The sequence below is a fragment of the Vanderwaltozyma polyspora genome, genomic scaffold (genome assembly GCF_000150035.1).
Source record: "Vanderwaltozyma polyspora DSM 70294 KpolScaffold243 genomic scaffold, whole genome shotgun sequence".
Classification (NCBI taxonomy): Eukaryota; Fungi; Ascomycota; class Saccharomycetes; order Saccharomycetales; family Saccharomycetaceae; genus Vanderwaltozyma; species Vanderwaltozyma polyspora.
The window spans coordinates 1-14,109 of NW_001834514.1; the positions used below are offsets into that span (position 1 = coordinate 1).

At 32.2% G+C, this 14,109-nt stretch overlaps 4 protein-coding genes across 4 annotated transcripts; 1 reads left to right on the forward strand and 3 right to left on the reverse strand.

Moving 5' to 3' along the window:
• Positions 1-467: 467 nt before the first annotated feature.
• Kpol_243p1 (uncharacterized protein) lies at positions 468-794 on the reverse strand (the record flags this gene model as incomplete). The annotated part of the gene is made up of 1 exon (XM_001642295.1): positions 468-794. The coding sequence occupies one exon, from the start codon at positions 792-794 to the stop codon at positions 468-470; it is 327 nt and encodes a 108-aa protein (XP_001642345.1).
• Positions 795-2,234: 1,440 nt separating this feature from the next.
• On the forward strand, positions 2,235-3,414 carry Kpol_243p2 (60S ribosomal protein eL19; the record flags this gene model as incomplete). Its single annotated transcript, XM_001642296.1, has 2 exons — positions 2,235-2,236; positions 2,847-3,414. Coding segments are annotated over 2 exons (570 nt in total).
• A 351-nt stretch (positions 3,415-3,765) lies between these two features.
• On the reverse strand, positions 3,766-6,675 carry MIS1 (trifunctional formate-tetrahydrofolate ligase/methenyltetrahydrofolate cyclohydrolase/methylenetetrahydrofolate dehydrogenase MIS1; the record flags this gene model as incomplete). The annotated part of the gene is made up of 1 exon (XM_001642297.1): positions 3,766-6,675. One exon carries the CDS (start codon positions 6,673-6,675, stop codon positions 3,766-3,768), a length of 2,910 nt encoding a protein of 969 aa, XP_001642347.1.
• Positions 6,676-7,504: 829 nt separating this feature from the next.
• On the reverse strand, positions 7,505-9,106 carry Kpol_243p4 (uncharacterized protein; the record flags this gene model as incomplete). Its single annotated transcript, XM_001642298.1, has 1 exon — positions 7,505-9,106. One exon carries the CDS (start codon positions 9,104-9,106, stop codon positions 7,505-7,507), a length of 1,602 nt encoding a protein of 533 aa, XP_001642348.1.
• Positions 9,107-14,109: the final 5,003 nt, after the last annotated feature.

The window sequence follows — 14,109 nt, forward strand, 5'->3', positions numbered from 1 at the left end:
AGATGATATTATTACTTTTTAATGGTACTTAACCATCTAGCAGTTGTATGGAAACTTTAAATAAGTTTGATAAAAGAATTGATTTTTTATTAACTTAATTTTATTACCCGTTTATTACTATAAAGTACATATATATATGCGTGTAAGTTTAATACATATAGTTGCTAAGAATCGCCTTTCTATTTTAATTGAATGATTAATTATAAAACAGATGCTGAAGAATAAAGTATAAATTATTTTGAGAATGAGTTAGTAATTTATCTCTAGTCAAATAAAAACAATTTCAGCATAAGTTTTTCTTCTTAAAAAACCTCTAATATACAATATTCATTTAAGTTTAATGAATACTAAAGTAATGATGATTATAATGATTATAAAAGTATTTTGGGAATTGATCTGAGTTCTTATTGCCCAAGGAAAATAAATAGATATCAGAAGCGTCTTGTTCCGTTTATATTATTTTTCATTCAGAATCTTGTAAAAGATCCCTTCTTTTTATTCTTACCTAGTTTGGCCTTTTTATAGTTGTGGTGTCTAGCATCTCTCCAACCAGAAGTGCTGACTTTTTTATCATTAGCTTCCTTTTTAGCTTCTTCTTCATTTTTCAATAAAGTAGCTTCATCGATTTCCATACCTTCTTTTTCCTTCAAGTCTTTTAACTTTTGATTAATCAAATCTTTCTTTAATTTATCAGCAACTCTTGAAGCTCTATCATCGACAACCTTTTGGAATACACCCTTACGAATAACAGATTTCGCATTTAGACGAGTACTTGCACGTAATGATTTAGCCATATTGATTTAGGTTATATTGTTCTTGTCTTTTGTCAATTTCTAGAAATTATGAAGATTTATAAGATTTATAAAATAATTTAAGAAATATACTAATTAGAATTACAAATAGTTTAAATGATTATCTAAACTCTAGATCCTTCCTATCCCTCTAGTTGCCGCTAAGGGTACATCAGTCAAAACTATTAACACTTTGCTCATCTCATCTCATCTCATCTCATCTGAGATCAATTGCATATTATGGCGATGGATCTAACCATTATTGAGATATTCTGAAATTAAAATTTTTCAAAAATTCGAAATTTTCCAAAAGCTGAAAAAAGAAAAAAAGAAAAGTTCAAACGTTACCCGGGCAACATTGACCGATTTTGTTTTTTCAAAAACTTTCAAGTGACTGTTCTCCATCCGCACACCTTAAATGTATACTGAAAATTATTTCCAAAAAAAACAAAATAATCAAATTGAAACTTTTTTTCATTGGAATTGGTAGTTGGTGAAGACAAACCAGATGAAGAAAATGTGAATTCGAAGATAGAGAATAACTAATCACTAGGTTATGCTAGTTATGGTATCTACTTCCGGTAATAATGATTACATGTTGAATTATTTACCCAGTAGTGTGTGTATTTGTGTAAATTTATCCTCTTTGGTATACCTTCCAACCCACCCAAATGTTTTTCTATCTTGTTCATGTCGTTCTTCACTATTTCCTTTCGCCTTGTGAGAAGCAGCACCATAGTGCCCATAAGGCCCAATAACTTAGATCGGATTCCTTCGGCCTACTTCCAACTTCCTCTTTCCTCCAGGCTGAACATTGAGAGAATGCTCTGCCTAGAGAAAGATTGATTTCCCACTGGAGAGACCTCTTCTGTCTAAAAATAATTTTGTTGTTTTTTTTCAAATACACACCCACTCACTCATCATAATGTTTTCTTGATATTTATCACAGAATTGCAATATTGCATGAAACTTTTGACCTCGTTCAATCTGATGGTGATGTTAACCTTACTATTGGCAATTACAGCAATTTCAACTATATTCCATTATGATCTTGCTACTTTGTCCTGGCTTCTCTAAGTCAGCATCATCGTTTTTATTTCGATTTGTTTCCAAACCCGTTTCATGTTTAATCTTACTCTGAACTAGCCTACTGCCAGCAAGACCTTCACCATCCTCATCCTCATCATCATAATCATTGTCATCATCAACAGTATCTATCTAATTTGGTTTACTCTTTGGTACTATGTCATCACCGGCTAGACCACTTACCACTGGATAGTGTAGTTAGTTTGCTCTGCTCTGTAATGAATATCCCAAGAATGAATATTCGTTAGATTAGAAGCTCAAATTCAAAACGGGTTTAAATAAAACATATATGTACATTTAAATATATTCTTGTTACTTGCTATTAAAGAGACCATATTCGAAGCTCACCAAACAAAAATGTATGTAATGAATGATTTTAAGCACTGAAAGTGTACCACTTTTGTCGACTATTGGAAAATTGCAGATAGAATTTTTTGAAATTGAATTATAGAGAATATGCACATATCTTTTCCAATTATAACTAGACTTATCATTGAATAAAATAAATTGAGATGAAATCTATGAGAACCAAATATGTATGAAATCGAAGAATAATAAATTACACCTAAAATTTACTACTGATTGTTGATATTGCTATTACTATGATATATGTAAGATAAATGATTAAGGAACAAATAATTGTAATGAGATGTATTGTTAAACAAATACTCTAGTACTTATCCAAAAACTAGGAGATCTATTCAAATATGGGAAAATGTTTCAAAATTAAACTTTAATGGAACTAATCATAATATTAAAGGGAAATTGGTGTTTAATTATAAAAATAATAAATGGATGTTAGCCAAAGCAAAAATGGATTGTGAATGTGCAAGTAGGATTGGATAGTCATATTCTACTTACCAGCTAATTTAAGTAAAAAACATGTGTCATTTCCAATGGTTTGATTGAATATAATACGAATTTTATTTATACTAACAATTTTATTTCAATTTAATGTTTTAATTACAGGGCTAACTTACGTACTCAAAAGAGACTTGCCGCTTCTGTCATCGGTGTTGGTAAGAGAAAGGTTTGGTTAGACCCAAACGAAACCTCTGAAATTTCCCAAGCCAACTCCAGAGAATCTATTAGAAGATTGGTCAAGAATGGTACCATCGTCAAGAAGGCCGTCACTGTTCACTCCAGATCCAGAACTAGAGCTTACGCCGAATCCAAGAGAAACGGTCGTCACACTGGTTACGGTAAGAGAAAGGGTACCAAGGAAGCTAGATTACCATCTCAAGTTGTCTGGATCAGAAGATTACGTGTCTTGAGAAGATTATTGGCTAAGTACCGTGATGCTGGTAAGATTGACAAGCACTTATATCACGTTTTGTACAAGGAAGCCAAGGGTAACACTTTCAAGCACAAGAGAGCTTTGGTCGAACACATCATCCAAGCTAAGGCAGATGCTCAACGTGAAGCTGCTTTGAAACAAGAAGCTGATGCTAGAAGATTGAAGAACAGAGCTGCTCGTGAAAGAAGAGCTCAAAGAATCGCTGAAAAGAGAGAAGCTTTGTTGAAGGAAGACGCTTAATTAGTTTAATTTAATATAGATTTCCATCATTCATACTATCTATCTATGTATCTATAGTATCACAAAATACATAAGTTTTCTAAATTTATATTTATAATCCATTGTTAAATTTCTATTAGGATTGGTCTTGTTCACATGAGAAACTTAATATTTTTTATTAATACATTCGACGTACTATTTTTGCTAAGTTCTATTCATTTGAACTTTAGCGATTTATGAATAAACTATTAATATACATAGAGTCTAATTAATTTTATGATTAGGAATATGAATATCAACCACAGATTTATGCAGGGATAAAGTTTGTACTTCATGGTAACTTTATCTGCTTTCAAGTATCATGTTGTTATCTCAGAAAAGACCCTGGATCTCACCATCTTCATCTACCTCCACATTCATATAACCAGCATATGTGGAAAGGCCGGGTATAGTTTGGATTTCAGAGGCCAAGGCGTATAAATAACCGGCACCTATCGATGCTCTAACATCCCTAATAGGAAAAGTGAACCCAGCTGGGACACCTTTCAGTTTTGGGTCGTGTGAAAGTGAGTATTGTGTCTTGGCAATACATATAGGTAAGTTACTAAATCCTTGCGATTTATATAGTTCGATCTTCTTCTTTGCCTCGGGACTTAATTCAATATCAGCACCATTATACATCTTTTGTACAATTGTAGTTAGCTTTTCTTCAATTGGGGCCTCGACATCATACAAAAACTTAACTTCAGAAGCTTTATCAGATGCTCTAATTACAGCTTTTGCTAAATTAATAGCACCTTTACCGCCTTCTTCCCAATGATTTGTTGCTACGGCATCTTCAGCTCCCGCATTGATTGAAGCATCTCTAATAGCTTGTATTTCAGCATCAGTATCGGAAGAAAATTTGTTGATTGCAACAACAACAGGAACCCCGAATGATTTAGCATTTTCGATTTGTTTGCATAAGTTGCTAACACCCTTCCTTACCAATTCAACATTTTTTTCCGTATATTCAGGAGGCAATTGTTGACCTGGTTTCACATCAGGGGCACCGCCGTGTAACTTTAAGGCCCTTACAGTAGCTACTAATACGACAGCATCTGGTTTCAAGTTTGAAGAGCGGCACTTAATATTGAAGAATCTCTCACCACCCATAGTAAAATCAAACCCAGCTTCTGTAACAACGTAACCGGGTTCCGCATCGTTTTTATTCAAAGGAGTACCTACTAACTTCAACGCAATTTTATCAGCAATAACTGAGGATGCACCAATTGAAATATTAGCAAATGGACCAGCATGTACCATGACTGGGGTACCCTCCAAACTTTGCATTAAGTTTGGTTTGATAGCATCCTTTAATAGAGCAGTTAAAGCACCAGCACATCCAATATCTTCTACTGTAATTGGTTCACCGGAGTTATTAGAGCCAATAACAATTGATCCAATACGGGACCTTATATCTTTTAAATCTTTAGATAGAGCTAAAACCGCCATTAATTCGGAAGCAACAGTAATATCGAATCCAGTAACTCTTGTTTGACCTTTTTCTGTCGGAGCTTGACCAATTGTTATCTGTCTTAACATTCTATCATTGATGTCAACAACTCTCCTGATGGTAATACTCTCAGGGTCAATATCCAATCTTGCAAATTTTTTGATTTCTTCTGGTGTCAAATCATCAGGATTTGTTTTATTTATTCCCAATTTTTGTAATCTTCTCAACATTGAAGGAGTGAATGTACGTTTACCTCCCTTCTTAGGAACCAACCTATTGTAAAATGTTGCATCATTCTTTTGAGTATTTTCGTGAAACATCCTTGTATCTATTGCTGCGGCTAATAAATTATTTGCTCCTCCAATTGCATGGATATCACCAGTAAGGTGCATATTGAATTGATCCATAGGAATTGCTTGTGCATACCCACCTCCAGCAGCACCACCCTTAACACCAAAGGTTGGACCCATTGATGGCTGACGAACGGTTGCTACTGATGGTTTCTTTAAGTGAGCGGTTAGAGCTTGAACCAATCCTAAAGTAGTGGTCGATTTTCCCTCACCTAAAGGAGTTGGGGTAATACCAGCAACAAGAATATATTTACCATCTTTGCGATCTTTTATTCTATCCAGGACTGACAAGGATATCTTGGCCTTGTAGTGGCCATATAATTCTAATTCACTGTCTCGAACGCCAAGTTCTTCAGCAACCTTACCAATATATTTTGGTTGTTGAGCTCTTGAAATATCAATATCTGATGGAACAGGCCTTTTCAAATGTAATGGAAGTGGAGTTATATGCGGCGGTTTTTCAGATTCAAACAGTTGTCTCTTTGCTGCGGTCAACACGTTTTGTACCAACATCGCAACAGTCATTGGTCCAACACCACCAGGTACTGGGGTAATAAATGAAGCTTTCTTTTTAGCAGATTCATAATCGACGTCACCAACCAATTTTTGACCTGATTTTTTTGTCGAATCAGGTAAATAATTAATCCCGACATCTATAACTACTGCACCATCTTTCAACCATTCTCCTTTCACGTATTGTGCTTTACCGCAAGCAGCGACTACGATATCAGCTTTTGAAACAATTTCTTCAATATTTTTAGTTCTACTGTGACAAACAGTAACAGTTGCGTTCTTGTTCTTCAACAAAGAAGCCATTGGAGTCCCTACAATATCAGATCTTCCAATAATTACGGCATTCTTACCTGATAGATCGATGTTAGCCTCCTGTAACAATTTCATACAACCGTTTGGTGTACAAGGCAAAAAAAATGGTTCGCCACCTTTTTTTGATAATTCACCAACATTATAACGATGAAACCCGTCAACATCCTTTGTGTAAGATACTGCATTTGTAATTAAAGTTTCATTTAGGTGTTTTGGAAGTGGTAATTGGATTAATAGAGCATGAATTGAATTATCAGCATTGATATTCTCAATTCTATTAAGCAATTCAGCTTCGGAAATATCTTTTGGTAAATGTTCCAAGATACAATTAACGCCACTTTCCTTTGAAGCTTTCAATTTCATCTTAACATATGTTGAAGAATCGGGCTTGCTGCCTACTTGAATAATCTTTAAAGTAGGTTTGAAATTTGGATTCAATTTCTTAATGTCTTCGATTTCCTTAAAAGCTTGCACCCTCAATTCTTTAGCTGTTTTAGTGCCTGAAAGGATATGGTATGAAGAGTTTTGGAAAAATCTATTGGTACCAATAGATTTGCTCAATTTCAACATTCTAAACGTCTGTTGGAAATTTTGGGTTCTAATCATCCCCATTTAACAATATATTCTTAAAAAACCGTTCTCTTCCCAAAAAATAGTTCCAACAATTTCTTTACTTTATACTTGTATAAACAATATTCTTGACTGATTGTCAATCTCTCAAATAACCTATAATATAATAACAATTTACAATTAATCTCATAACCATCGCAACATTTCTCAATCTCATCCATTTTATATTATAATAAATCTTTCGATGACTTAATTAGATTTGTCATTCTGGAATAACACCATTTCTATTTTTCCGACTCTTTCCACATTTATTAGCACATTGCATCTTTAATTATTGTACGGCTGTTTCTAAAATACACCTTCCCCATGGAAAAAGACTCCTGTCTAAAATTTTGGTCACATGCTCTAACAAGATAATGGGTAATGTAATGAAATATAAGGAATGTCAGTCTCTTTCGAACTCTCTTTATATGAATTCTAACTACTAGGACTGGACCCAACTATTTAATGACAACAGTTGATACAAGAACATCAGAGTTATCGATATAAAAGTTCAAAATCGATGCATTATATGTGAATGCGGATTTCCTTGTACATTCTTGTGATGGATGATGTTTTAAGAAGACAACTTAACTCTGTCATATTAAGAACTTACTATATAGAAATAATTAAAATAATTATTAGTGTATTCATTTATTAAATTCGTTGTTGATTGAAGTTCGTGAATTATATATAATTAATTAAAATTACTATGTGGACATTTAAGTTTGAAACAGATGCATTTATGGAATATTTTATAAGTGTTCTTTGAAATTTATGTATCATGACTAGGAGTTGGAACCAAATATGGGGATGAGCTGATATATGTATATTATCTGAAACCGTAATTGGAAGGTGAATCTATGAAATCTTCTCTGATTGGTGATATACCCATACCCATATAAATCAATCTTCGGTTACCATTAAAATTTGGTGGTGATTGGGAGCGATAGTATTGAGATTGGCCAAAGTAATGGTGTGGAACCATTGGTGGTGGCATCTGTGATCTATCCACCTCGATATTTTGTTGATATGGCATTTGATAACGTCCTATAGGTGACATTACTTGTTGTGGGAAATAAACATTACGAATACCCATGTTGCTACCATTATTATTTATGTTGTTATTCATATTGTTACCGTTACCGTTGTTATTCATACCCATGTTCATATTCATGTTCATATTCATGTTCATATTCATATTCATATTCATATTTGGTGGCATCATTTGTCCTGGTGAATTTGGAGTGATAGTTAAAGGCATATTTACCGATTTCTGCTGTTGATTTTTTGAATAACTTCTACTTATTAAATCCCTCTGTTGTTTTTCAACGTCTCTAGCTAATTTCAATAAGACTTTTTCTGGTAATTGTACTTTTTTAGCTTTTACTTTAGAGAAATTTTTTGAATATCTCTTAGCTGGAATGCATCTATAATCTTTTAAATTTTCATAAATTACCTTTGCATGATCTAAAGGAGTTGTTGGAATTATTCTATCTTGTATCAATTGACTTGTAGTTAGTGGTGTGATTAAACTTGACGATAAAGCAGAAGGAGTACCAGGTTTAAAAGTACCGTCACTATCTGGTCTTTGTAAAGTTCCGATAATTTCTTGGAAAACTTTATAGAAATTTTTACTTGATTCAGCAGTATGTCTAGCGCCATTTTCTATCAATTCGTACATTTCTTCTTCCAATTTATCTAATTTAATATGACTTTTAATCTTTGAATGAATTGATTTTTTTAATACTTGAATATGAGAAGATATTTGTTTTTTAGTTCTGACTTCACCAGTCATGTATTTTATATAACATGAGATCAATTCATTTCTGCCATAATTTTTATCCATTATTTTAATTTTATAAGTGCCGTTTTTAGTAATCAATCTTAAAGAATCTAAGAATGCATTTTCTACAGCACTTGGCCATTTGTCATTCAGGTATAATGAATTGGAAGAATTTAGACCAGTTGTGATTGGGGTATTAAACTTATTGGAACTTGAAGATTCTTCTTCTTCTTCTAATGATAAACGTAATTTCTCTTCATTTGGTATTTTTTTCTTTGATTTTATTCTTTCAAAGAAATCGCGATTGAGCTTAGTTGAATCTTTACCTAAACCAGTATTTAACAATTCTACATCATCTTCGATGTTATCGTCATTGTTACCACTACTGTTACCATTATGCTTTTTATTTTGATAAGTGAAAATATCAGGAGGTAAACGCATGACATGCTTTTCATCATCCATGTATACATCGAAAACTTTCACTTCCATAATATCAAGGTTTTCATCAGTGGGTCCTACAACCTCGTTGCTGGAAGTAATGGCACTATTCGTATTATCCTCTTCACTAGACGATGAATTCACATCTATTACATCTTTAGATCTCTCGATCTCTCTTTCACTTGGATAAAGTCTCTGTATCGTCTGCATAGTATATTAAATTAACGAAACAGAATGAAACTTGTTAGAGTTGGGACGATGGCTTGTAATATTATGTCGAGTTTCCCTCTTTTAAAGTATTGCCCAAAAAAAAAAATTCGATCTAGTAGCACCAATTAAATTTTCAATACCATTCAAAATGTAACTAATCTAAAAACAATTACTGAAATATGCAGTCTCGAATGGATACAGATTCAATAAATTGACAAAGATTAAAGGGCGTGCGAACAGGTATATTCTATCAATCCAAACTCAATTGACTATTATTAGTCCAGATATTCCAAAATGGTGATGAGATAGAAATAGAAAAAAGTGTGCCTGTTTCCAGATGTTGAACTCTTTTCAAGTATGTCAGTGTGTCCTTCCTGGTTGTCTGCCTGAAAAAACAACGTACAGATATCGAAATCGAAATCGAAATAGAAGTTTAAAAAAATTGTTTGCTAGAATCCTTACTTGTAAGAAAATAATGGAAAAAGTATCTTTCGATCAGTTCAGTTGAAAGAAGCGAGATACCAGATAGAGAGGATTGAGATGTCACACAGCGTGGGGAGAGAGGGGCAGTGGATGAGAAACGAAAGGATAAGGAATGGGAATGGAACGGGAAAGATGGGCTGTTGTAAGTTCGTAGATAGTTGAGTGTATTCAAATTCGAATTTGAAGTAGAACTTGAACTTGAGCTTTGAACTTGAATTAAAACTTGAAATTTTAGATTCGAATTCGAATTCGAGCAGTTATAGATGGAGGAGCGTAAAGGCGAAAAGGGGAAAAGTATGTGTCTTCAGCACCAAAAAAAAAAAAGTTTGGTTAATTAGCGTGTCTGATAGATAACGTATCAGATAAGGAATCTCTTAAGAAATATAAAAGATAATTATTGTTGTTAGAGTATTTGGTTATGGAGTTTAAAAAAGAGGTTTTTTGTATGTATTTAAATTTAATATTATATTATTTTCCTTAATTTGGGAAAGATGTGAAGAGGTAAATTGGTAAATTGATGTTTATTATATATTTTTTAGGCTTCAGTTGAAACTGGTTAAAAAACCAAAAAAAAAAAAAGCAAAGTAAAGTAAAAATAATAACAACGATAGTAATAGTAATAAGAATTATAATAATACTAATTGCACTGACAGTTATTCTGACTGTTTAAGAAAAGAAAGAGAGATTGCATAGATTGTTCTTACTTTAATTTAAATTGTTTCCTTTTGACTGATACTGATTGATAGAGGACGAATAAGATGATTTGTATGTATCTTCTTTAGTCTTCTTCTCCTGTTTTATCTTTTTTTTTTTCTATTCTTGTGTTATTGTAGTAATTTAATTAAATTCAAACAAGATTACGATTACGATATTAGGCCACCCTAAAAAAGGTATCTACACATTAATACCATGACACCTCTATCGAATTCAGGCAAAGGAAACCTCCCATTAAAAGACTAGATAATTATTCTAGGTTACAATGAACTAAACAACTGAGGGAAAAATTATAAATTTAACCATGCTACAAATTTATTGTTACAAAGGCGGAATCTGTTACATCATCAGAAAATGCATACCTTATTCTTATTCTATGTAATTTAATTTATTTTTCCCAAAACATGTTCTCTGCGTACATAACGTGAATGCATGAATAAATAAATAAATTACACCAGACAAGATCCAGAAAACTGAAGTCGATGTGCATCTCTCTAGATTATTGATGATGATGAATGACGCGGTGTAACACCAAAATTCAGCTTTATTACTTCAATTTCAAATCCGAATATTTTTTATTTTGGTTCTGGTTTCCCAAAACAAGAACCGTACCAAGATTTCTTAATGAATCTAGATTAATAATAGAAAAGAAAATCCTAAACAGAACCAACTGCCTACTTTACAAGAAAATATCTGCTAGACAGTAACACTTACTCAGATACGAAAAAAAAAAAACATCAAAATATAAAGGAAATATGTGAAAAAGTACCCTACTCACACAATATCTCTAGAACACAGGCTTCCAGACTAGCTAAGGCCAATGCCTATTCAACAAAACCGTTGTTTGTTTGTTTTGCTTTTTGGTATTTCCATATGATCTCACATCAAGAATGTCATCATATATTAAAACAGGAAATTTTAATTGAAGGTGGGAAAAGTTGTATCGAAGCAAAAATGCTTTCATTAAAACATTCTCTTCAAAGACAAAAATTCTTGTACAACTAAAATTATTATTAATATCTTGTTTACACATGTTGTGTGAAAAGCAGTCTAACAGCAAGGATATTGTAACTACTTTCTCTAGTGATTTAACTAAAAGTTCTGATAACCTGACTTTTTTTTCCAGTTATATAACTACTACTTAGGCCACTTATGCGTAGTTTTTTCTTGTATCACTAACTACCAATAAAAATGGTTGTTGTCTTCTTAAAGATACAGACAAAGTTGTACGCCCTTTCTGGTTCTTGAGAAGTTCTAGTTTAGTTTGTTTTATGGTCCAAGTTCAAGAGAGGTAAACTGCTTTAGGACGTTCTTGTCCTGTCCAAATTGACTCTAAATCTTTCTGCACCAGAGTATAACGAATCAATTAATTCATTTAAAAGATACAGCAGCATTTAATAGGAAATTCAAATGGTTTATGTTCACTTGAGTAATTGCAACAATAAAGTGTGTTACGTGTATACTTAAGAATACTCATACTGGGTACAGTGGTTTTTTAATATTTCTGTACTATATCATTAATTTTTCTTCAAAATGAGGTCTATTCTGTTCTGATCTCTGAAGCTGAGAACGAACAAATTCGAAGTTTCGAAATTATTTAGACAGCAAATTTTAATTTGCTGTCCTTTACATATTAATTAGAAGAGATTGAATTAGAGGTGTTTAATCGAAGCTAAAAAGACTAGCAACAGTAGATATTTCGGACAACTCTAACTAAGTTTTATACATCCATTTTTAACAGTCGATCTTTTTTCTTTCCAAGCAAGACATCATATCATAGGCTAGAATTTCATAAGATACATCAGTAGAAACTGCCTAGATTTGGGTTCATATGTTTGAAATGAAATATGGGTTGATGTTTTTTGTCTTATCTTGTTGAATGTGTATTCGGCTTTGAAATGCTGTGTAATAAGTTCATGAATGCATATTAAGATTTAAAATAGAATTTTTGAATATAATTATTATCACAATTTTTAGTATTATTTTTTTACTTCTTGAAAGATGAGTAAAAATAAAAACTTCAACCAAGAAATATAATATCTGAGACACTTATTCACCAAATTGGGATTATCATGTTTTAAAATATCTTTTTAAAATATTCCATCTTTGGATGCACTATTTTTAAAGAGTGGATATCCCAGTTTAAAGATTTGATGTTCTTTCCAGTATATTTTGTTCAAGATAAAAATCGGATATAGACAATTAATTATTATAATTTATTGTCTGGCCCTTTATTTTCTACAGGGTTTGTTCAGAAGGTACACTACTTCATAATTTACCCTTCTTCTGGAGCGGAATCATTACTCATCTAAGGAAATTGCCAAAACTAGAAGAGTTGGTAAGTATAAGAGACAATGGATTTTGTAGGATTTTATAGGATTTTATAAACATCAAGATCCGTAACCGTATTTAAAATTAGAATAAGAGATAGTTTTCCGATTTAATATAATAATAGTCTTGTCTTTATTCGAGTAATATTTGTTTATTTCTACTTGAATTCGTTTGAAGGGGGAAAAAAGTACTTTATAAACTTGCCTACGGTACTCTTCAATACTAAACAAACTAGACCTATACGGTCAAGACTTGAAAAACCAATCAGAACTGTCTTTACGATTAACAATTGAAAGCAATAAACCAAAAAAATCGGTACATTAAGGGTTGATGTCTGTATTTATTTTTCCAATTAGTTTATTGTCATGAAAATTATTTTAATGAGTAATAGGAGCAATTGATATCTAACTCTTCAAAGTAAGGCCTACCGTGTATAGCAAAAATATAACATGATTTCTATCTTTAGCAGTTGTAGAGTAAGTTTAAATTCCTTTACAGTAAATATCAACTGTTCCTATAACGATGTTATTGTTGCTACCATGAATAAATTAATGTCATTGAGAAATCTCGGTAAACCCTCATTACTAGAATAAGTAGTTTTATAAAAAAACATAAAAACGAAAAATTTAAATGTTTCAACATGAAACATCTATCACCATAGTGATATTATAAAGAATTGTTGGTTTTGTTTTCCCAACAAAGAATTTGGTTTCATCAAATGCTATTTGGATTAGGAAATCTGATCTAACATGGATTTTAAATATTTTGGCCAGTTTTGAAGATAAGATAAGATATCAATTCTGTTTTCTGAAATTTTTGATTTTATATTTCTTTTTAATTTTCAAACAAGGGGGCTGTATACTAAAATTCCTATCCTAGAAAATGGTTGCCATTGGAGCGTATTGTGTCACTGGGATAAAACCTCAATATCCACATCATCCTCCCCCTTCTCCCAAATAAGCATTTATGTCATGCTCTTCTTCTCATTTAACTTGTAACCAGATTCTCATCTTTAAAATATAACTTAAATTTATGTTATTATAATAACTAACTTACTATACAAAAATTATCTTGTAACTCTATGAAAATTACATGATCTAACCACTTTGAAGACTTGGATAAAATCGAAAAGATAGTACAATGCATTCATCAACTTCAAACTGATTAGCTTGTAAAAAGAAATCATTTTCTTTCAAGGATAATGAATCGATGAGTAAATATATTAATGAATCACAGCATTGGGTAACTATCAATCATTCATCATCAGATTCTAAATATTTAGCATAATCTTCTGCAGATGCGAATAATGGGAGACTCTTTAATTTGTTTTTTTTACTCTTTTTGCTTTTGTTCTTACTATCTTCTTCAGTTTCGCTGTCGTCATCAAGAACTCTCTTCTTGGAGGCTTTATGATCAGACTTTCTGTTGGATTCTTCTTCTTCTTCCTCAGATGAGGTTAATTCATCCTCCTTGTC